At 34.0% G+C, this 22,849-nt stretch overlaps 2 protein-coding genes and 1 long non-coding RNA gene across 3 annotated transcripts; 2 read left to right on the top strand and 1 right to left on the bottom strand.

Annotated features, from left to right (window-relative positions):
* The first annotated feature begins 5,731 nt into the window (after window positions 1-5,731).
* On the top strand, window positions 5,732-12,190 carry LOC138331748 (uncharacterized). Its single transcript, XM_069279510.1, has 5 exons — window positions 5,732-6,035; window positions 7,984-8,245; window positions 9,297-9,425; window positions 10,350-10,510; window positions 11,580-12,190. The coding sequence occupies exons 2-5, from the start codon at window positions 8,052-8,054 to the stop codon at window positions 11,660-11,662; spliced, it is 567 nt and encodes a 188-aa protein (XP_069135611.1). The 5' UTR covers window positions 5,732-6,035; window positions 7,984-8,051; the 3' UTR covers window positions 11,663-12,190.
* Window positions 12,191-13,120: 930 nt separating this feature from the next.
* On the top strand, window positions 13,121-17,459 carry LOC138331747 (uncharacterized). Its single transcript, XR_011209719.1, has 2 exons — window positions 13,121-14,087; window positions 14,652-17,459. It is a non-coding gene; the product is annotated as an uncharacterized lncRNA (long non-coding RNA).
* Window positions 17,210-20,007, bottom strand: LOC138331746 (uncharacterized). The gene is made up of 5 exons (XM_069279509.1): window positions 19,879-20,007; window positions 18,708-19,511; window positions 18,435-18,476; window positions 17,780-17,824; window positions 17,210-17,322 (listed from the first exon to the last, which is right to left on the bottom strand). The coding sequence occupies exons 1-5, from the start codon at window positions 19,934-19,936 to the stop codon at window positions 17,312-17,314; spliced, it is 960 nt and encodes a 319-aa protein (XP_069135610.1). The 5' UTR covers window positions 19,937-20,007; the 3' UTR covers window positions 17,210-17,311.
* Between the last annotated feature and the right edge of the window lie 2,842 nt (window positions 20,008-22,849).

The following is a 22,849-nucleotide window of genomic DNA, read 5'->3' as shown; positions in this document are numbered from 1 at the left end:
AACAATAGCCTTGGTTAATGGAACACGTTCTAACCGTATTTTTTTCTCGCTCATATTTGATTTGATTTTTTCATTATATGATGATAAATGCACTATTAACGGCAAGACAACAACCTATGTGACTCTACAAACTTATCAATATAACTTACCATTGCCATTGAGGAAAACAATAAAAGCAGCTGCTATGGAAAGTAAGTAGATTTTCAAATTTTCAATTACAAGAATGAATCAGATGACCTCACTGATGTTCATTCATGCACTTATAATTGCATTACAAAACAAAACACCGTAGATTAAAGTAGTACAACTTGGCACCATATTACATATAAGAAAACAAAGACAAATCTATATTTGTTGGATTGATTGATTTAATGTCCTGTAAACAGCCAGTCTCATTAAGAACGTGACAGGTAGTGGACGAGTACCCGGCAAAACTCATTTGTTGGTATCTGGCAGCTGTCCCATACGAGATTTGATTATCTGACAATGACGTGAAGGCCATTGAGGATTATCAAGCTGACACATATCTTAAACTCGATCCCACATCGAAGCACAATATATATTGTGGTAAAAGCGTTTAACAACTAAATTACCAATAAATAAAATTAGTTCTCTGAAAAATCATGCATCCGCTTGTCTGGATTCTTGATGTTAAAACACAATTTTTCTTTCACAAGATGTCCAATTTAGATAAAAAGAATATGTACTCTGGAGTAGATTATGTTAGGACCACAGACAGATACTACACCCATTTTGTGCACAAAACACTTATTAATTAAGTGTTCCATGAAAGCATGGACGGGCCCTGTGATAATATTTTTGAACCTCATGTAATAAGGTTTACAATATACAAATATTACCCCCAGTCAGGCTAGTGTCCCCTGTACCACGTGCAACTACATTCCGTACGAGACAACGATCCCCAGTTTTGATCCGTTTCCGGTATCGCTTCGGCGACATGAAGACCACGGCACCGTGCTTTGTATCACTAATTTGCTGGCGTTACGGATGATACCATGATTCATGGTATGTAGTGATTGCTGAAGAGTATGATAAGTTTCAACCAAACGAAAAAATGTATTATTATCTGTTTTCTTATATTTCAAAAAATGCATTTGAATATCACACATGACAGAAAACACAGCTAAATTTTTCGTTCAGCTTCGATTTGCCGACTTATATTGAGGTATAGTTTTACTGTGATTCAATATTGGAAATCTTTAGACTTTCCCGTTTCCATTGGTATATAATTTGTTTACAATAATGTTGAAAATACTTATGAAATTCAACAATTTGTGTTCGATATCAGACTAGTGTCGCAACGGTTTTGAATTTCAATAGTGTACGGTTGAGACACAAGTTAAAAACAAAAGTAAATGTACGGTTTGTATTTCTTTCTTTCAGATAATGACATGAAAATAGACCAATTTGTGTACTATTATTAGAATTAAATTCATCAGACATAATATTTAACATGTACGCGGTTAGACGACTTAGGAAAGCTTCAAGTAAAGTAAGTAATGTTTTCTTAAATTTGTAGTAGACTAGAAATGGGTCATCCTCGATATTCCAGGGGTTCCGATCACTTACGATCTCTACACCCCTGGACTATCTCACAGTGAAATTGAAGGCAGCTCAGCGGAAAACATTTGACCAATCACGGGCTAGCAAATATTTCATTTGAAGACTACAGAGAGAGCGACGCCTAACATCAAAGCCACAGAGTCAACCACAGTGTACCGTTATACGGCTCTTTTGATGTACATCAAATGACTAAGTTACCTGTTCTATTCTGTTGCCTCCAGTTTTACTATGAGATAGTCCAGGGGTGTAGAGATCGTAAGTGATCGGAACCCCAGGAATATCGAGGATGATAATAAAAATGTACCTGATTACAGTATTATACTGTAGTATAATAGTATATATGCATTGGTCAGTGTGACCGAGTGGACAGCGGTAAAACTATTGTTTTAAAGGTGAACTGGACAAATGTAATTAATGGCACAGCTAGGGATCTGATAATTATTTACAGTTTATAGACTATGCACATTAATTATGATGTAATCGTGAACCCACAAGAGTACCCAAAGACCATTTTAGACGTTTTAGGGGTCTAGATAAAAAAAATCGGTAAATATCCTATTCTACATTGTACTCTGTGTGTTTAATGTAGAATAGGATTTTTACTGATTTTTTTTTTATCTACGTCCCTAAAACATCTAAAAATAGTCTAAGGGCATTCTGGTGGGGCCATAATTATATGAAACTGTAACTAATTCTCAGATCCCTGTGCTTAATACGTTACGGTTGGATTCTATTACGCATGGAGATGCCATCATATAAATACCAAACCGTTGCAATCTCAAACTCCAAACCGTACACTTTTTCGCAATATCATCGATCGAAACCGTTGCGCAAAGACTGACACAACGATGTAAAACAATGGGTCAATCACTCTTTATTCTTCATCAAATATAGCAAAGCGCATATCAGATTGATACATATGAACCTAATAATTTGTTTCTCAGTCAAATCTTGTGAATATCTTGGATAATAAGCAAGATTCAGATGAAAACTTGAAGTTTTTGTTAGGAACTCGCATCAAGCTGTATGTAAGTGTCACAATTGTATGATAAATATGAGTACTTTGCGTGAAATCACGATCTTAATACAAGGTAGGATATCTAATGAACACTTTAGCTAAATATCGATCTGCAACACCATGCGCAATGTATTTAAACTCTTCAAGTTGGAACCTACCTGCTCGGTACTCGTATATCGAAGCGATACCGGAAACGGATCAAAAACATCGTTGCCGTACTAGTTGCACTACAGTGAGTGTATGTGCGTAATGATAAAACAGATCATGTTGTATAATCGCCTGCAGCTATCTGGGGAATGTTTAACCATGATTAAGTATGATATGGTATAAGTACGATATGAGTTTAATACATAATGATTGTCCGTAAGACTATACTACTGCAGTACTGTATGTCCACTGCATTGTTTACTATAACAAAATTACTCAATCATAATTAAAGATAACAAAACTAACCACTATGTGTACTCATTAGAGCACATGTAACATGACACTATTTTTTATAATCACGCGTGTTGTGTATGTATATCAAGCTTAGCTTATGTACCAAATAATAATACAAGATGTATAGTCTTCTGCAGCTACCTGAGGTATACGTTACCATAGATACATGTATGTATGATATAACTACGATGAGGTTAAAAGTGAATTATTGTACAATCTAGGTTAGGCTATATTGCAATGGTACTACATATCCAATGTATTATTTATTTTAAAGATTTCTACAAAATTAAGACGAAATAAAAAAAATGTTGCCAACTTAATACTACTTCTATTAATTTCAGCACCTATTTAGTTTTTGACCGACCCTTTGTTAGATAAATTATCGAGTGTTTATTTTAAGCAATAAGTATTAATACATACTATATATGTGTTCGGACACGAAACGTCCGAATGAGTCCGGGGAGATATACACTCATAAAAATAATGAATACATGTAAAATAGCAAACGTCCATATGATTATGTTAAATAATCTATTGTGTATGCTAATTCATCGACAAATTATGATGGAAAAGAAAATGTCTTAGTATGCTAAGTTTAACTTTCAATAACAGGGATTCAAATAACCTCATTGATAGTCATCAATGCATTTCCAATCACGATGCATAACATAACACCAAAGTTACACGATTAAAGTAATACATCTTGACACGATATTATATAAATTAGTACCATATTACATATAATGAAAACAAATGCAAATCTATGTCTGTTTCGTTAATTGGTTTCATCTCCTATAAACAGCCAGTGTCTTTAAGGTAGTGGAGGAATACCGGAGTACTCGACGAAAATCGTCGACCTTGGTCGGTATCTGACAGCTTCCAACTCAGGATTTGAACTGCTGACAATAAGGTGAAGGCCATGTGGTAATATATCTAGATATATTAAGACAACCGGGATAAATGTTTAAGAATGAAATGCAAACGATCGAAATTGTTCTGAAATCAGGCAAACAGTCTGAGGTTCGAGATAAAGAAATAAAAAATATTCTTTCCGAATGGCCATATATAAAAATATTTATCTTACATAACTATGTAGATTCAGACAGTACTCGTATTATGTGCACAGAAAATTAGTTTCCTTTATCAAGATAATGAAGGCGAAATAAACAATTGTTATACTATATATTTGTATTAATTTCAGCACCGGTTCACTTTTTGACCGAATACCCACCCTTTGTTAAAACACATTACCGACTGTTTATTTTTAGCAATAAGTATTACTACCTGCTATGTGATCGGACACGAAACGCCCGAATGCGTACGGGGAGATATGCACACGTAACGATACATATACTGATGCATATACATAGGTGAGTTTGAGTATTTATTCATACTTGCCTAATATCAGCTGAATATTAAGTATAACAACTCGAAGTCAATGCGTTTGAGTTGTGGAAACGTAAGGTATTTGATTATCTATAATGCAACGAAACTTCTATTTGGTAGGGCTTGTTGTTTTGCAATTGATATCACAGAGGTATAGAAAATGTTTGCTTTACAGTCCCAAAGGTGACATAACATGGGTGCACTGGTGTGGAACGTTACCATTTGAAAATAACAGATGACAAATTGTACATGTATTCAACAATAGATATCTTGAGGACACAATTAGTATTCTATGCACACATATACTCCTTTTATTTTCCTTTTACAAGTAAAAATGGTAATATACGTTTAGAAGAAAGAAGCATGTACTATATTACTAAACCAAACAAACTGATATAACTTACTACAGCTACCTGTGGTATATCTACACATGGTAATGTATTAGGTCTGATTGGAGTTGTAATTAAGGGAATGACTCATCACTGTGCTCAATTTAATTCAATATTCTGATTTTACAAGATATGAAGTAAGTAAATCAATATCATTACGAAATATGCGAAATTTCTAAACAATAGACAATTCATATAATATTATTTTGTCTTCCGTCCATGTTATGTAACTAGCTCCGGATGAGTAAGTTTATTTTGAATGTTTTAACACAAATTAAATTGTATCGTTTTAGTGTCGGACATGAAGCAGGAAAAGATTTTTTTTCAATTTTGTAATTTATTAGACAGGACAAACAGAAACATTTTCAATCTACATATACTTTTTAGATCATACATACACAGAGAGACCACAATAGAAAAATCATGAAAAAAACAAAAAGAGAAAAATGAAGAGAAAGGGAAGGGGTAGACAGAGAAGGCAGATTCCAGTGACACAATCAGAAGCAAAAAGAAATTCAATCGGCAAAACGTGTATGAATTATATTATATTGTGAATAGCTCAGGATAGTAAAACGTTAAAGTTTAGCTAACTTCCCATTGCTTCCAGTCTAAAAATCTATACATACGTAATGCGTATAAGGGAAAAAAACGAAATAATTCAAGAGTGAATCACATGGTTTGTATAAGAAGGAGCAACAAACTTATTACCAAAGTATAATACCCCATAATAAATCATTTTAATTTTGAGTTAACGAATACCGAACAAACACACAATCACCAGACCACTAACGCTGTTTGGACCGAATACTTAACGATATTACCGAGGGGTTATTTTTAGCAATCACTATATTGGCCTATATGTATCCGGATTGTGTTCGGACAAAAACGCCCGAATGCGTTTGAGGATTTCCATTCACTTTAGACGCCTACTGTTCGAACGTGACCGAGCACACAGTATATATATACCGTTCATCTGGGGGCTGACTCAAACTGAGCTGTGTGACCATACAATGTATGCTGATGTGTGTTTGAAATTCCATTTTTGCAGCAAAGAAGAAATGTCACATTTGTTAAGCATCTATTTCGCAATGACTCTCTATTGAAAATATCGATGATAACAAGGCCAGCGAATTGGACAATTCATCCTTTATTCCTGTAACTTCAAGAACGTCGACTGATGCTGACGATATTTTTTCACGGCCGACCGATTCCTTTTGGTATGTATTTGATCATTTTCATGTGAATTTTATTCGTTGTGTACTAAGAAGCATACTGCGTTTGTTTTTAGCGACAATCATGATTATATATATTTGTGTAATGATATTAGCACTGGAAACTGGTGTCAGTGTCAACAGTGTGTATGTGTATCGATCTTGTTTTACTCTTATTTTTGGTCACGGTTCAATTTATGAGTTCTAGTCGTGATATCATGCATAATAAACGTAAATACCACATTGTAAGTAAATGTATTTATGATCTTAAATTGTTTTAGAGTTATAAGGTCAACTGTATATAAAGCGCTTCACACGAATGGATGTTTTCAGCAAAATACATCTATATTTCATTGCATATATAACATGCAGATCAGATTAATCAAAACATCGAGTATTGTCAGGCAAGTGTGTGCATACATTGTAACAACTATTAATACTGTTTGATATTCATTTCCTTATTTGGTCTTCTTGTTGCATTGGAAGGAAAAACCCGATTCAAACTATTTATAGATCTTACAACACTGCTATTTTTAGAGCTTTGTTGTGACAGCGGCATGATTACTTGTGGTATGTCTATAGCATTCAAGGTCATTTCAACCCGCTCACTAGTGAAGAACAGACATTTTGTTTTCATAAAAAAATAATTTGTATATGTACCTTAATTCTTACCGTACGACTTTAAATAGATTATTCGTAAATTCTGAAAATCTAAAAGGCATGCACATTCTATTATTAAATTCACGTATTTCTTAATTTTCAATTTAATCTTAGAGTAGTATTTTCTTCATATATAAACATTTTGACTTGTGCGTATTTTGACCAAAAAAAAGAATTTGATACATGTAATATATGTTTTATATGTACATTTTACACTGTTTATATTGTGGGGTTTTGTCTATCATTTGTGTTACAGTGTACCTACGTCTTTGTACGCACTATATTCAGCACTGATACACATATACATACACCACACACATACCTAAAGTAGAGATTATAGCTTAGACTTTAGTTTTCCCGGATAACATATGAGTTATATATCAGTTTTGCTTTGGGTTTCTAAGGATTTGGAAGATTTATGGCATAACTGTTCCTAAATATTTATTTAAATATCAAAGAAACACAATTTAACAAAGCATGACAATTTATTGACTTGTGCCATATCCGGGCCTCGAACTCTCGATCTACGGCACCCAGTCGCCTAGACAAACATACATACCTGCGCCTTCTATCACTGCGCCACATCCACGTCCACATCCACGTTCTTTGATATTTAATAATTACTAAACTCAATGTATAATATACACTATGTGTTGTTGATCAAAAGATTTAAATTGACAATTTCCACAGTGATCATGTCGAACCGACTATCACTTCGTCATAGAAACGTCCTTTTTATGGGGACGTTAATGTGGCGCAGTGGTAGAAGACTCAGACATGTTTGGCTAGGCGATTGGTTGCCGAAGATCGTGAGTTCCGGGTAGGTATCGATTGTTACGTCATGATTTTGTGAGCCCAATTCACCTCGTTTTCTCTGAAAAGTATGACGTTACGCTCGCAAATACATGACGTCACAATCAATACCTACCCGCAAGTGCAGATAACTCTGTTATATGCAATTACAGAATAGCGCGGATGGTAGTAATTCACTTATGTTTAAGCGTTATGCGGATCCAATGTATTAGACAACACCAGAGCATGCGCAGTTCAGCATTTTTTGCTGCGGAAAACTTTCATCACATGCTTCTTTTGATTTTATAGTTGATTAATCCACATTGACATGTGTCCAGATTATATACATACATATATATGACCGGTATTCTCTCTTTACATTCATTGCAGTATAACATAAATGATTGATTTCCTTATTGTACTTATCTGTATAAGAGGGAATACCATAGCCTTTTTGTGTTTCTGTTATAATACGTTTGTATCATAACGCACTTTCCTGCAGAAATGATGCTAGACGTTTAGAGGTGTCATCAACTTGGACTTATATGGGAGTGGACGGTGTCCTTTGAAATGGAAGGCTTCGATAGTGAACAAAAGAGTGAAGGACCTGAAAATGGTCTGAGAACTGACATGGGACCCCCAAATGAACTGACAAGTCAAAAAGGTTTGAGTCCTATTGGGGAACCTTCCGGTGATGATGTATTCTCGGCGACGCTTCCAGATCCTTCGATTCTACATGAGGAAATTGCATCTGGCACAAACGGGTACGTTCTGATATAATATAGATTGGAGGCCTAGGCATATCCATCCTAGAGCATAACAGTTAATTTAGTCCTTTAATGTACGTCAAAGAGTCGTATAATGCTACATTGTGGTAGACCGTGTGGCTTGGAAGTCGGGCGTCAATCTCTATTGCCTTCAAATATATTTTTGCAGGCTTGTGGTTGGTTAGATATTCTCACTAAATATTTACATATAGTATGCGATAATCCAGGGCTAGATATAACACAATGATACTAACCCCTGGAATATCGAGGATGGAGTATATCGTGTCATGGTGTTTTATTTAAGTGTTTGGTAAAATGTAGTTAGCATTGGGAATATCCAGTTAGCGCATAACCAGGTTAACTAGCATTTGAATGACGATTTAGCTACTGACCAAATTAAATAGGCACTGCTAAACCGCGTTATCTACTGACCAGGTTAACTAGAATTGATATGTCGAGTTAGCTATTGACCAGGTTAACTAGCTTTGACATTTCGAATTATATATTGAACAAGGTAACTAGCATTGCCATACCGAGTTAGCTGTTGACAGGTTAAGTAGCATTGCCATGTCTTGTTGATAAGACATTATCTCCGCAAATCAAATTATTGTTATACGACCTAAAAGCGCACTTGCAGTGGACAAAGACCCCATAACATGTATAAAGTAATATGGGGAAATTAATGACGACGAATATCAAACGACAGATCAGATGTTGTCTGGCGTTAATCTGATATTTGTATTTCATATACGATCATGTTATTAACCTATTTGCGGGTTTTGGATTTCGTGTTACACTGATTCCTCTAAACCAATGGCGTCAATTTTACGAATGTTATCATTGCAATTAACTTTGAATATAAAAATCGGTCGGAGCGGTGCCACTATCGATAGGGTTCATCGCAAACAATACCCAGACGATGGTACGGTAATGTAGCAATTGTTTTACTAGTATTTTGAATCCATGAATATAGGAAAATTACAAATATAACTTTCTCATAAAGATACCATTAAGCGTGTAGTACTCACACATGACTACATACTTTTAGAGTAGTACCAAAGAAAAGGAAATCCGACCGGAATATACCGAAGTCAAGTGAACGAAGTCGGAGTTGGCGTCATAGACAGAAGGAACTGGATCCGGAGGGCTTCAAAGAGAAGGAACGAGAAAGAACAAGGTAAAGATGTAAGATACTATGGCGGAATGTCGGCAATGATTTACGTGCTTCGAATAAAAGTTATATTGCCCTCGAAAGCGAAAGTTATAGTTTAAAATATATTTCTTGTATGGTAGACGATGTTTCCCTTAATTGATGCCGATGGAAACATAATTTCAAATCAGCAACGAGAAAAGGAAGAACTTATCTACTCCATTATTAATCAGCTTAATTTTAGTTGGAAAGTCCGCCATTATGCATAGTCTCGCCGTTAGTGTGTCATATTGATAATCTGTAGCGACCATTAGTGTAACAAGACCGGGTTCACGGAGCCAAGACATACTTACTGAAGTAATGTTTAAATTGTTTTGGTATTCTGCGCACATATCAAACTCGTGTCTGCTACACATGCATACAAAAAATGTATAACCTTGTTCACCTGTGCGATATGATCGAGGTCATCGTGCCAAATGACGGACTTTCTTGCTAAATCACAGCGGATTGAAACGTAGATCAGTATCCCTGTGTGGCTTTATTTGAAATACCGCATTGTCAGAATATATGAATTCGTTCTTTTATAATGGGAATAATTCACGTAGCACGTGATACCCGATAACGCTTGTGCGGGACTATTATTCTATTGGTGATAGATTGACGTTAAAACATGATATCCCGCGTAGCCCTTTGTAATATTTACGCTGAAATGACGTTATCGCGCGGCCGGCCACCCGCTAACGTTATTTCAGCGGAAATATTACAAAGGGCTACGTTCCATCACCACTGGAGATATACAAATGCCATCGGGTACCATGTGGAATTATCTCCATTGATATAATCTATGACATTTATCGTCAATTTTCCAATGCATGTAACACAAGATTGAAGATTTGAAACAAAAACTAGACTGGAAGATTTTTACTTCAGTAGTTTTTGGTTTTGTTTCAGGAAACGTAGAGCTAAGCAAACCGTAAAACCCTCTAAGGAAACACAAACAGATATTTCAGTTTCACAATACGAGCTTCTGGTAAAAGTGGTTCCAGCGACTGATTCCCCAGGTAGATACAAACCAGCAGATACGGTGGATGGAGTTCATTTAGGGAATGAAGGTAATACGGCTCAATTTGGAAATTGCACTAATGAATGCAAATTAAGGAAATGCACTTCAAATAAAAACGATACACATAATTCCGTCTTGTGACATCAATAGTTGCAACAATAGTTGAATACGCAGTTTCGTTGCAAACAATCATTTTTAATAGTCACCATATAAAATGTAACACATTGAACAAAATTCACAATTGTATGTATAACATCTTTAGAACTTTAGAAAAATACAATATCGACAAATGGTATCTGTATATTAACTTTTTTCGCGTATTCTGCGTGCAATTATATAATGCGAAAAGCAATCGCCGCAAAATTGGTCGGATGATCCGCAAATCTTCCTAAACAGAATCCGATAACTAAATCGCGAAATGAAGTCGTCGCGAAAACAAATCCATTAATTTACATTAATCTACACTGATAAACAGTACGGTGGTCTGTTGTACATGTGTCCTGTGATATCATTGTTCTGTAAATCTACTGACATACATTAAACGTCTAATCACGGAACTAAATTCACGATACAGAGTTAGCTAAAGTATAGGTTCTATTTACATGTACTAAACCATTATCACGAGTTCGTTCATGGCATGCAAAAATAAGTAGGATAACTATATAATTTTTACGCTGATATGGATTTTGTTTTTGTTTTTTTTGGTTGTTGTTTTTTTTCTCCAAATCAAAGTAAACTGCAGTAAATGCAAGTGTTGTTAATGATGTTGTTAGTCATGATTATGGTTTCATGGCATAATGCAACAATTCCATATTAAAAAGTGTGCTATTTTATATATTTCTTGCAATATTTGTCTTTGTGACCTGTCATCCATATTTGTTTTATTGGTATCAAGGGTCGGATGCTTATAATTCCTACACAGCATTGATAATTATCGGTGAAGAAGTAATAGCTATCTGTACGTTTCGTTGTGTGCTTATTTCATGGATCATTAATCTAGCTTTAGCAGAAATATGATATTACTGGTTATAGCTTGGAAATATAACCGCGTTAGAAAACATGATTTCTCTTGAATTCATATACAGTAGTGTATATCATGAACTATTTATTCTTTTTAGATTTTACGCCAATGTCACCGGACGTTGTTGGCGAAGTGTGCTCTGATCAGTCCAGATCTTCTTCTAAAATGACCGGATTGTAATGGCGACATACAAAAACATTTAGATCCAGTTAATATCCAAATAGGATATGACAGCCAGATTATTTCTACTCCGAGATCGGTATCCCCTCTTACGGTTTCAAGTGAGATTTCTTTTACCAGCGCAGACAATGCAGTGCTTACATCGCTCCTGCAAAACAAATTTACAACTCTAATAGATGATAGGTTCAAGCACGGATAGACAAATGCTACTGACTGGAAGGGGTAATGCAATCAACTTCTGCCATTCATGGAGTCAACCTTAAATCGGTCTCGAAACAACAGGTAATGGCTTAGTACATTAAAATATAAAAAATATAACGTTAAAGTATGGAATTGAGGGATGTAGTTTTTTTTTCGTTTTCAAAAACATTTTATTCCTCGTGGCGAAGTTGACCGATACGTGCAAAGGCTTTCATTTGACTAAAACAATGGTCGTTGTATTTCAACAGTGTTTGAGCAAACAACTGAATTCTTGCCATTATGTTAGACTTGTTTTCTGGTGCGAGAAAAAAACTTTCCGGCATGTAAATACCCAATTGCAGGTGCGTGAAAGCTTCTAAGTTTGTGCATGCTGAATGACTAGCTCGAAATGACTAGCACAAGAATGTTTTTTTTTTTTTTTTTTTTTTTTTTTTTGCACAAATGCAAAATATAAGGAGCTAGTAAATTAATTGATTTTTATACATTTTCAATACAGTAAAGGTATATTAATGCGAATTCACTGATACAAATATACTTAGATACTCCTTCCGAACATAATAACTCCAGGAACGCTTGTCCATACAGACTAAAATTCCGACCGATCTCATTGCTGATCAGTTTTTAATAATGTAAACTTGTCACGAACGGCCCTTATCTAACTATCTAATCCAGATATTATACCTCACCGATGAATCACAGTCGCTGATTGGTCGAGCGTTTGACCGTTGAACGACGAAATTAATAATATTCTTATCATAATGATAAAAAAACATATAACACAATTACACTCGATGTAATGTTTATATGATGTAACATGCTATAGGGAGTTGATTTGGGCTGAAAGATACGGTAGGTCTAACTTATGATTTAACAATAACTATAAGCCCAACAGTTTTTAAGCAAACAACTTAATTCTAGCCACTATATTAGACTTGTAGTCTGGCGCGAGAAAAACTTTTTTTCGGAATAATAAACAATTATTGTCCTGACAGTAGGGAGACATGACACTTAGTTTACATTTATAATAATGTCTGCGATTAGTTGAAATACTGCAATACATCACATGACAGGGAAATAAACATCGTATGCGTATATTCATGCGGGAAATGGATTCAGTATTTCCCTGGAACGGATGTCCCGTGGTGACCGCCCATCTCTCACACGTATTCATCTCCCCTTCCGTTTGTTCAACACTGATGGACTAAGTGTAAAACAACCATTTTTACTAATCGCGTTTCGGTATAATAAAAGAGTTTATGTTCCTGTTGGCAGCGTGATATGAAGTTTTCTACTCAAAGGCCGACGGAAATATGGACCGATTGGCAGGTGTAATATAGCCACGCCTCGTACTCGCAAATGCACCTGTACCTGTTCCATGTGGGCGCAAACATCGTAGTATTATTCATCTTGATTTACAGTAATACAAACCTGTATAAATCGGAAACCTGACTATCTGTCTAAATATGCTATTCCGGGTAAACTCACTTGAATTAGTCTCGTTACACTAAATAATGCGGGTGGTTATTCTGTCTGGTCTGATGTGTAGAACTCGTCTTAGTCCATTCATATACGATTATCTCTTTCTCTAGATCTATAATATAGCTAGAAATTTACATAAAGTAACAAAACAAGTTCATTTACGTTTAGGTTCTGGCAGATGTTACATATACGAATTGTAATTTGTATATGAATAGCTAGGGAGAACCAGGAGTAACCGTATAAACTTCTTTAACTCGAACATCAAGGGACCTGGGTAGAAGGGTACAGGGTATTTACATCATTATGGGTGGGTTGTAAACAATTAAAAACTTTGATTTTAAACTATGTCAAAACTATGTCAATGTGTAAATGACATTTTGATTTCAATATTTGATTATTTATGAAAGTGAGGTTTCATAGTTACATTACAAGTACGCCGGGATACACCGAAATCTGGATTCGACTAATTAATCTTATAGATATCAATCTCTTGACAAGCTTATCAACCATTGTAGCTCCAAACTACAAGTTACAAACACGTTCATGAAATTATATACCTTTTGGTTTTTACTTTTTGACTATATGTGTTTCTATCAATTCAGGCGCTAAATTATTATGTCTGAAATGGATTTAATCACATATTATTATCATGTATGAGTAATTTGTAAATTATACTTTTCAGACCTTTTCAAAGCGATAGGGTGAATGAAAATAATCACTCCATTGTGGATATCCTACAAAACAGGTAAACGGTGTATATATATTCCGTATATTATTTGTATATTGAAGCACTTAATTTGAAATTTACCGGGTTTTTTTTTTCTTGCCTTTTGGCTTTCAGAGTGAGTATAAATGATTTAACAGTTTCTCAATATATTTTTGCATCACATATTCGTTATTATACTGTTAAATGTACTGTTTAACAATGCCGAAAGAAATTGTGAAACATACCAGCCCCTCGAATATAACCGCCTATATGCGATTAATGTATTGTATTTTGAAATAAGTTAAGAAAGAATTGCATATGTACCATTTTGACGGATAGAAACAAGACAGACAAGTGTTGTTGTTTTTTCTACAAATTAATAAAGTCAGGTCCATATAATGCTATAAATTCTTGACAAATACAACTGATTTTCAGTGTAGAAATACGAAAACCCTATACTTGAAGGAAATAAGTATATAATGCATAAATTCGTTATTGTTTTCGGAAGATGTTTCGATATAATTGAACAATTTCTTATTTAATCATGCACAAGTAACGGATCGTCTACAGAATGACAAAATTTTGGTTTCTTTTTTTCGATAGAATATCCCAGTCTGAGAGTGAAGAACTACGATATGTCCACACATACGCTGCCTCTTTTCACGTCCTGAGTTAAACAAGGACTTCATTGAAGTTCAGTCTAATATCATAGATATTCAAACGTTCAAAGAAGAAATATACATCTTGGTTGGGTTTATGCCAAACTTTACAAAGGGTATGAGAACAAAATATGTAAAGCTCATTCATTTTACGAGTGGAGTGACACTCCCAATCTCGTTACACAAGTATGGCTATTTCGCCAGATAGTGGTACAATTTGGTACACACGACTGGATAACTCTGTATCAAAACTATTACATGGCGAAACTGATAAGAAATGTTTTCAACAAATTTGCCTCCAAAACTGCTTTTGATAGAATCATCAAATGGAAAAGAAATCCTTTACCTAGTCCAAAATGACAGACTTGAAATACTTGACGAGAATGGAGAAAAGATCCGATGGACATACCCATATGCTTTCTCAATTTGATGATTTTGTCCCAAGCTCATTGACGAAGGATGCAGTATATGGAAGGTATTTGGCCACTAGAAATGACGGCAAATGTAAAAGTGCAATATTGATTGATTCATCGACAGAACGAAAGACAATTACTACCCCAACTGGGCCATATCAATATTTCAAGCGGATGTTTTGATCACAATGGTGACATCATTTTAGGGACTAATCCAGGAATATACGTGTTGTCCGGCTTCAATTTTACTTTGAAGCAGTTTATTTTGTACCCACGACTCCCCGCTCGAGTTGTTATGCCTACAAAATGGTAACATCATGACATTTGATGAAGAAAACAATATATACTCATTCAAGAAAAAATTCTAAAATAATAGTTGGGCCTACCTTATTGTAAAGAACGATACTAACAAAAACAATAGTTCAGACGACTTGCATTGAAGTATCGATATGACAATATAATCGTTGTAATGGTTATTATATTAGTTTTATTTATCTAGCTTTTTTTCCTTTTTGATTCTTAATTATTCTTTTAAAACAATTTTGAGTGTGTCATTTCAGTACCGAATAGTTGTAAAGCATGGAGACAAAGCATGGTAATTTAAGCAGCACTATAATATTTTATTATATGATGTTGTTAACATCCCACCTTATTTGATAGTGTGTACATTACATTGTAACCTTCAGATTAACAAATTTGCTGTGAATATTAATCGTTTGTTCCATTCGTCTAACAGAGTTTGGTATCAGCGTATGTAACTTAAATACCGTCCATCTTTTATATTTTAAATACATTTTATTTGTGCTAGGTCTGATATGATCAAATAAGCGAAAATTTTCTAAAGATAAGTGTGTAAGAAAAGTTAAACATATCGATTTTTTTTCTGGTACAACCCGGTAGTCCACTTAACCGAAATATATATGTGTTGAAACAGAAAATCTATGCACAGATTTGCGATTCAAGTTGTATGTTATTTTTTATACATTCTATATATATACATATATACACTATTTTTATACATGAATGATTGTTACATAGATTTAATTTTCAAAATATAGTTTTCGTTTCTCGGTTGCAATAGCTAGGCTACAATAAAAAAGAAGTGGAGAATTTAGATTTTGTTTTATTTTAAAAGACTATTGGTATAAAATCCAAATTTGAAAGTAATTTGAAAATTGCTTTCCTTTATTTAAAATGTTTTACCGCCGGCAGAGCATAAACGATACCCAATATTTAAACAACTGATAAAATCGTGTTTATATATGTCTAAATGATACAAAAATCTTATTAAAATATGTAATTCCTTTTCCTTGTGGTGCATGCGCAATCAGTACTTAATTCCATATAGGGATTAGTGACATGGATTTTTTAAAAATATTTTTCTCTTGAATACAAAATTAGATGCCCATTTTCAATGATGGTAATGGTGCAAAGTAATAAGTGACTTTTAAAACTGAAGAAAAATACTAATTTGTTTCTCCTTTTTTCATACCATCGCAAAATACCATTCGTCGGCGGTGGAGCATCTTTAATATTACATGTATATTTTGTAAGAAAATATCGATGCCATGTTGTTTTATTTCAAATTTTCAAATTTTAAAGTAACTGTACTTATAGTGAGTAACATATTCACAAGATTCTTCAAATGACGTAAAATGGTAATTTTCTCAACTTGATAAGTCGTATCATAATTATTGTGTGTTTTTTTAAGCTTTCAGACCTGAGCAAAATGGCATACAGTTGAATTGACAAGTACTTCATATTTGTACATTGATATTCCTTTCCATCCCATAGAGGCAACGAGTCGCCCTGAACCCAATCATATACATGCATTTGTAGATGAGTCTCATAAGAACATTGAAATAAGAAACATATACTATTATTTATCAACAACATTTTATTCAAATAAGTTAACTATCTTATAACAAAGCTCCATAAACGTGCAATTATTTTAGGAAATAATCAGGATTTTCATGCAAAGTTTCTGTTTATACTATGGAAAATTATTGTTTTCCTTAAATAAAGGCACGGTCACAAAGCTTGAAATGAACAGGTCAGCGGATGCCTATCCAAAAGGGCGTCGGCGATTCACTAAATTCGTGATGAGATCCGCTTCAGTCACGTGATCAATAATGTCTGGACTATCCCAAACAGTCGCTAAACAAGACTCCTTTAATTATATCCACCTTGCTTAATAACCACCTGGAACACCAAAGGAGGAGGGATTAGTATTGCAATGAGTAAGGCAGGTATTTACGTCTTTTCAGACAAAGATAGGCTATGCATGATATTATTGACATTTTAATATATTTTTGTCAATAAAATATTTGGAAATTGATTTTTATGTCTTTTGTTAAAAAACAAAATCATATTTGAAATTGCTGAAGTAATATCGATATCAATATTTTATTCTATAATATACCAACTGCATATTCCCAAATGCTCTATTTGGAGTATTCGTTTAATGTAAGTTATGCGTTTTAAATAGGAATTATTTTGTAAAAATAATCAATTGCACTGGAATATAAGCAATTAAATATCAACTAAAATCTAATATATTTGGTGTTAAAAAATATAATTATCAATATTAAAATATTTGACATAGACATCACCGTTTTTCATTATAATCAGTTTAGATATGTAATTGTCAAGTAATTACCTCCGATGAGACCACCTTTCTTAAAACCTCCGAATCCTTTTTTCACTGTAAAACGATTGAAACATAGTTAGATATGTTACACAAGTTATGTGAACACCAAAGTTTTATGATATATTTATATTGCAAGTTGAGTGATAATCACTAGCTCCCGGTTGTTCAAAAGATGATTACCTTAATCATATGATAAGTGAAAGTTTTATTTCTCATTTGCTGCAAACTTTGTGATTATATCTTCACCAAAATCAACAAGTAGGTACAGAATAAAGTTCCTACAAATTTTATAAAATTTTGTAAAATTTGTAGTACCAGAAATCATTTATCTTGATTTTAAAATTGTCCTTAAGTGTGATTAGCCTAATCATCTTTTAAACAACTGGGCCCTGAAGGTCTGATATTTACATAAAAATTACATTAAAATACTAATAAAACAACTATAAAGAGTATATTTCACAACATAAAGAACTGATTTTAAATAGCTTTCACATAGAATATTCTGATAAAATATATTGTAACGTTACTGATATCAACGAGACAATTACATATCTAACATAAATTATAATTTAAACATTACATTTATGTCTTTATATATATTGATTTCAGATTTGAATAATTATTTCAGATTTTGGTAGGAATAAACAACCCACTTAATACTTACTTCCAATGAATCCACCCTTCTTCATACCGAACCCTTTATGCACTGTAAAATAGATTGTAAGTTTACATTAGTGGGTGGTTAACCCAGACGTAGAATTTACTTACGACTGCAACCTATTTCGCGACGTAGAAAGAACCTTGAAAATCAAGGTACACAAAATGATGTCAAGCAAAAATAAAAACCATATGTGGCTTAATCGCAATATTAAGTAACCGCTAAGAAATGTCTGTTCATTCAGGTGTTATAATTATTAAGTTAGAATATTACACTCACTGATTCCTCCGTGTCCTCCGATAATGCCGCTTGGCTGTACGAATCCAGCACCATGACCCCCGATGAATCCTTGGCCGAATCCTTGGCCGAATCCGTGTCCGTTTCCATGTCCAATTCCGTGTCCGATTCCATGTCCGATTCCATTGCCAAAGCTTGTCGCAAAGTCGTCGGTGGCGATGGCAGCTCCGTTACCACTGAATGAAGCTCCAATATTATCTTCACCGATGACAGATCCACCGTTGTTTCCGAAAGAAAAGGCAGTGTCGTCAGCAAGGATAGCTCCACCATTACCTCCAAAAGTGGCAACAGATTCCTCACCAATAAGGGCTCCTCCACTTGTTCCACGGATAGCTGTTAAGTCGTCTCCAGCAACAGCGTTGAATGGACCCCCAGAAAATCCAATACCATCATCATTACCAAAGATTCCGCCGTTGTTGGAAGAGAAAGAGCCTCCGAAATCATCATCGAATCCGTTTCCAAAAGACCGGAATGAAGAACCTCCGATTGGCCCAATGCTCTGCTGCTGCCCAACAAATCCTGTGTTGATAACACCACCGTGTCCTCCTACCATTCCATGTGATGCCCCAATGAACCCTCCCTTGGGATATCCACCATACATGCCACCTTTTCCGCCCATGAATGCTCCCTTGTAAATGGGTAAGACATGGGCTTTCTTGTGATAACCACCAATGATTGGGCGGTGGATGACCTTACGGTATCCACCCATCGGGTAGCCGCCTCCAATCACGAAGCCACCATTTCGGTGTCCAAAAGGTATTTTGGGGCCACCCATCTGATAGAAACCTGAAATACAATCAGAAGTAAGTTTATGCTGGTTGATCGTTATGTTGCACTTGCCAAACTTTGTAACAGTCGTTGCTGTTTTATCGAACAGTAATACGTTCTAAAACGGTACTATAAACTACAAGCTGAGTTTAAAAAAAATAAGAAGCATATACCATCTAACAAGTAGTCCCAAATGCATTAATCCGTTACTTATACAGACCAATAACAATTATAATGGCAATACAAATCAGATACACGGTATCAAATTACTAAAGCAAGAAATGTACCAAATCTAACTTCACTAATCATAGTTATGTTCCATTATAATCCATAAAACATGGCGATCGTCATCAATTGAAATGCTTTAATGTAGAAGGTGGCTTACCAATTCGTTGGGCGAGAGACAAGCTCAACACGGAGGCAAGGATAGCAAAGGCAAACATGCTGATCTATCTGTGGGAACAAATATGTATCATCATTACACATTTAGTTTACATGTTAACTATCGTATGTATCATTAATTATATCTAAGTAATCACAACGTCAAAACAACAGATTGGAATCTAGAACAAATTAAAAACTATGTTTCCTCACTTAAAAGAAAAATATAGAATATAGCGTAATATACAGGACATTACCCAATTTAGCAGGAAACGAAAACAATAACAAAAATCTTAGAAAATTGATCATATCTACTCTGGTTAAGACATATGTATATTATGCATGTTAATCTTGTTTTTTTAAAGGGAGGGAGAAATGGATAATTTGATAAATAAAATTAAAACTATGCTATAACCATATTTTAATATATGGTCCCTCTGAGAACATTTGAATATTGAACAAAAATATTTGATACAAAAAAATAAAAGAAAATCCATCAATTGTACAAAACATGTAAGATAAAAATATTTTTTCTCTCTATGCAAATAATGTAATGAACAATAAGTTATGCGCCTAAAGGAAAAAACGCTAATTTTGAAAGTTGATACTTAATCTAGCACAATGTATGCTGATGTAGAATTTTCTGCACAATAAAAGAACATGAAGTTAACCGCAAATATAGCAAAGTGTTACTAGAGAGCACTTACCTCCTCTAGGGCGTCCAAACAGGGAATGATGATTTTACACTAGAGACGAGCGTCTTATATAGGCGACAAAATTGACGGATCCGTCAGCGTTAACCCCTCCGGACAGGACCGAGACAATCTCCTGACATGTTTACATAATACAATGGCGTGTAATATGATATATCTTACACTGATCTCCTCAGATATCCATTCGTCAGCGTATTAACAAGTAAATGCATCATTGTTTTAGGCAAGAGTCATAATGGCGATAGTGTTACAATATATGATGATTTTTAAAACAGTTATTGCATTACATTTAAATATACTAAAATGTCTACAAATTTGTTTCAAAAATACTAATTCTAGTGTAACCAAAACAAATAAGTAGGAAACATAAAAATATAATTTTTAAGCGAATAATCAAGAATGTTAACAAAGAATTTTAACCCATACAATTCATACAAGTAATCCTAAGAAATTCAGTAAACATCCGCGCCATAAATATAAATATATATCCCTGATATATTCTGTGACGACAGACCAGTAAGGGCATAATTAACTGTTTTCAATTACCGACTTTATATTTCAGTATAGCCGGTCACTTTCTTTGGTTTTATTTTCATTTTATTTTACTGAATATAACCATTTTCATTATTTATGTATCAAATGTTCGTAGTTGTACATATATTTTACAGAATCACCAAAATACCAAAAAATATAATGTCCGAATAAAAATAGCTATTCTACAATTATCTAAATATCTATTAAAATAACGACATATGTAGGTACAAAGACTAAAAAAGTCAAATATGATATTTCAAAGACGATTGAGTTGATTTAAGTACATATTTAAGTATATAAGTGTATATATGCTTAAATAAAGAGTCTTCGGCGAAAGAATGAAAATGATCGAATATATTTTTCCGGTTCAAAAATATCCAAACCGAAACCGTATTATATCAGATAAAAAGTAGTAATGCCACTCAATATAGGCGTTAAATAGAAATAAAAATAACATAATTGTTATATTATCTTCAAAGGAAATTGAAATACGAAAGAAATATTTGTTATTACAAAACAATATATGTATAAGATTACTTTAAAAAAACCCAACAAGAAACAGTTTAAGAATACTATAAATTTCACTGTTTTAAAACGTTTTTGTTAACATTTTGTACATTGTTTTTAATACAGCTTTTGTATATGATGGTAATATAATAATACCTTTTGTATGTATATTCTGTCAAAAATAACAATCGTTTTGAACGATTTAGACAAACCAATGCTTATTACAAATGGTATAGATATGTGTCTTTATTTTAAACCCATCCTCCTGGACAGATGTTGAATTTCTTTTAAAAACAAAAACTAATCACTGGGAAAAATTTGATTTTAAAAGAGTTTACAAGGAGAACAGATCTGGTAGTAAAATTAATTTTTCGTAAATTCTATCTGAACGCTGGAGGTTCATGACGATTAGCACTTCACCCTTGTTACGAGTTTGATGAGCTATTAAGTCATGTACACGCTTGACGTGTTACATCACAGAGGTGTTAGTGTTGTAGTAATGACAGGTGTGTGACAGGACTGCGAGAAGTGAGGCGTGGAACAGAAGCGATGAGGTAATATTCACACACTCCCTTACACAAACCAGGTATACTGTGGACAGATATTCTTTTAACAGGTGCTCGTATGGAAATTCGGACTATTTACATTCTATGTATATGTGTTACTACTTGGTTAAAATCGACAAAGGTGTCCACATGCATGGTATGCACATTTTGATCACTAGATTATATTTGTAAGTGATTCGAAAACAAAAAAAAAATCATTTGATAAAAACAGGTTTATTTTTCCATTGACTTTTGTTCAAGATGTTTGCTAAATATTTGTAATGTTTAATTGATCATATTCCAATATTAAAAATGCACTTTTGTACTTGAAATATTATTTGTTACTTTACATTTCTGGCATAACTTATTGTCGGCGATTTGAAAGACAACGTGACAAACTATTTACGGTAATAACTATAATAAAGACGTTTCTAAAGCTCCAATTTTAAGACCGATCTCTCCACTTAAAATGGTAAATAATTCGTTTTGATTTCAAAAGAAAACCTTACGAAATTACAAAGAAAGGATGTTAATCGCTACCTGTCATATTACCATTTTACAGTGGAGAGTGGCATGATGTTCATGCATGACTGCACTATTTACGCTGCACTGCTTTTTTCAAAATTAATTAATTAACTAACGAACATAAATACCGGATCATCACAGAAATACTGTA

The sequence above is a fragment of the Argopecten irradians genome, chromosome 9 (genome assembly GCF_041381155.1).
Source record: "Argopecten irradians isolate NY chromosome 9, Ai_NY, whole genome shotgun sequence".
Taxonomy (NCBI): domain Eukaryota; kingdom Metazoa; phylum Mollusca; class Bivalvia; order Pectinida; family Pectinidae; genus Argopecten; species Argopecten irradians.
This window is presented reverse-complemented; position numbering and strand designations above follow the sequence as displayed.

What these genes read in the sequence shown, in the direction of transcription:
- LOC138331746 (XM_069279509.1), bottom strand. Translation starts at nt 19,936, where the DNA reads ATGTTTGCCTTTGCTATCCTTGCCTCCGTGTTGAGCTTGTCTCTCGCC. An exon ending in CGGAGGACACGGAGGAATCA is followed by an intron (nt 18,477 to 18,707) that starts GTGAGTGTAATA and finishes TCTATTTTACAG; the next exon opens with TGCATAAAGGGTTCGGTATG. An exon ending in GAAGGGTGGATTCATTGGAA is followed by an intron (nt 17,825 to 18,434) that starts GTAAGTATTAAG and finishes ATCGTTTTACAG; the next exon opens with TGAAAAAAGGATTCGGAGGT.
- LOC138331748 (XM_069279510.1), top strand. Translation starts at nt 8,052, where the DNA reads ATGGAAGGCTTCGATAGTGAACAAAAGAGTGAAGGACCTGAAAATGGT. An exon ending in AAGGAACGAGAAAGAACAAG is followed by an intron (nt 9,426 to 10,349) that starts GTAAAGATGTAA and finishes GTTTTGTTTCAG; the next exon opens with GAAACGTAGAGCTAAGCAAA. An exon ending in AGTTCATTTAGGGAATGAAG is followed by an intron (nt 10,511 to 11,579) that starts GTAATACGGCTC and finishes TATTCTTTTTAG; the next exon opens with ATTTTACGCCAATGTCACCG.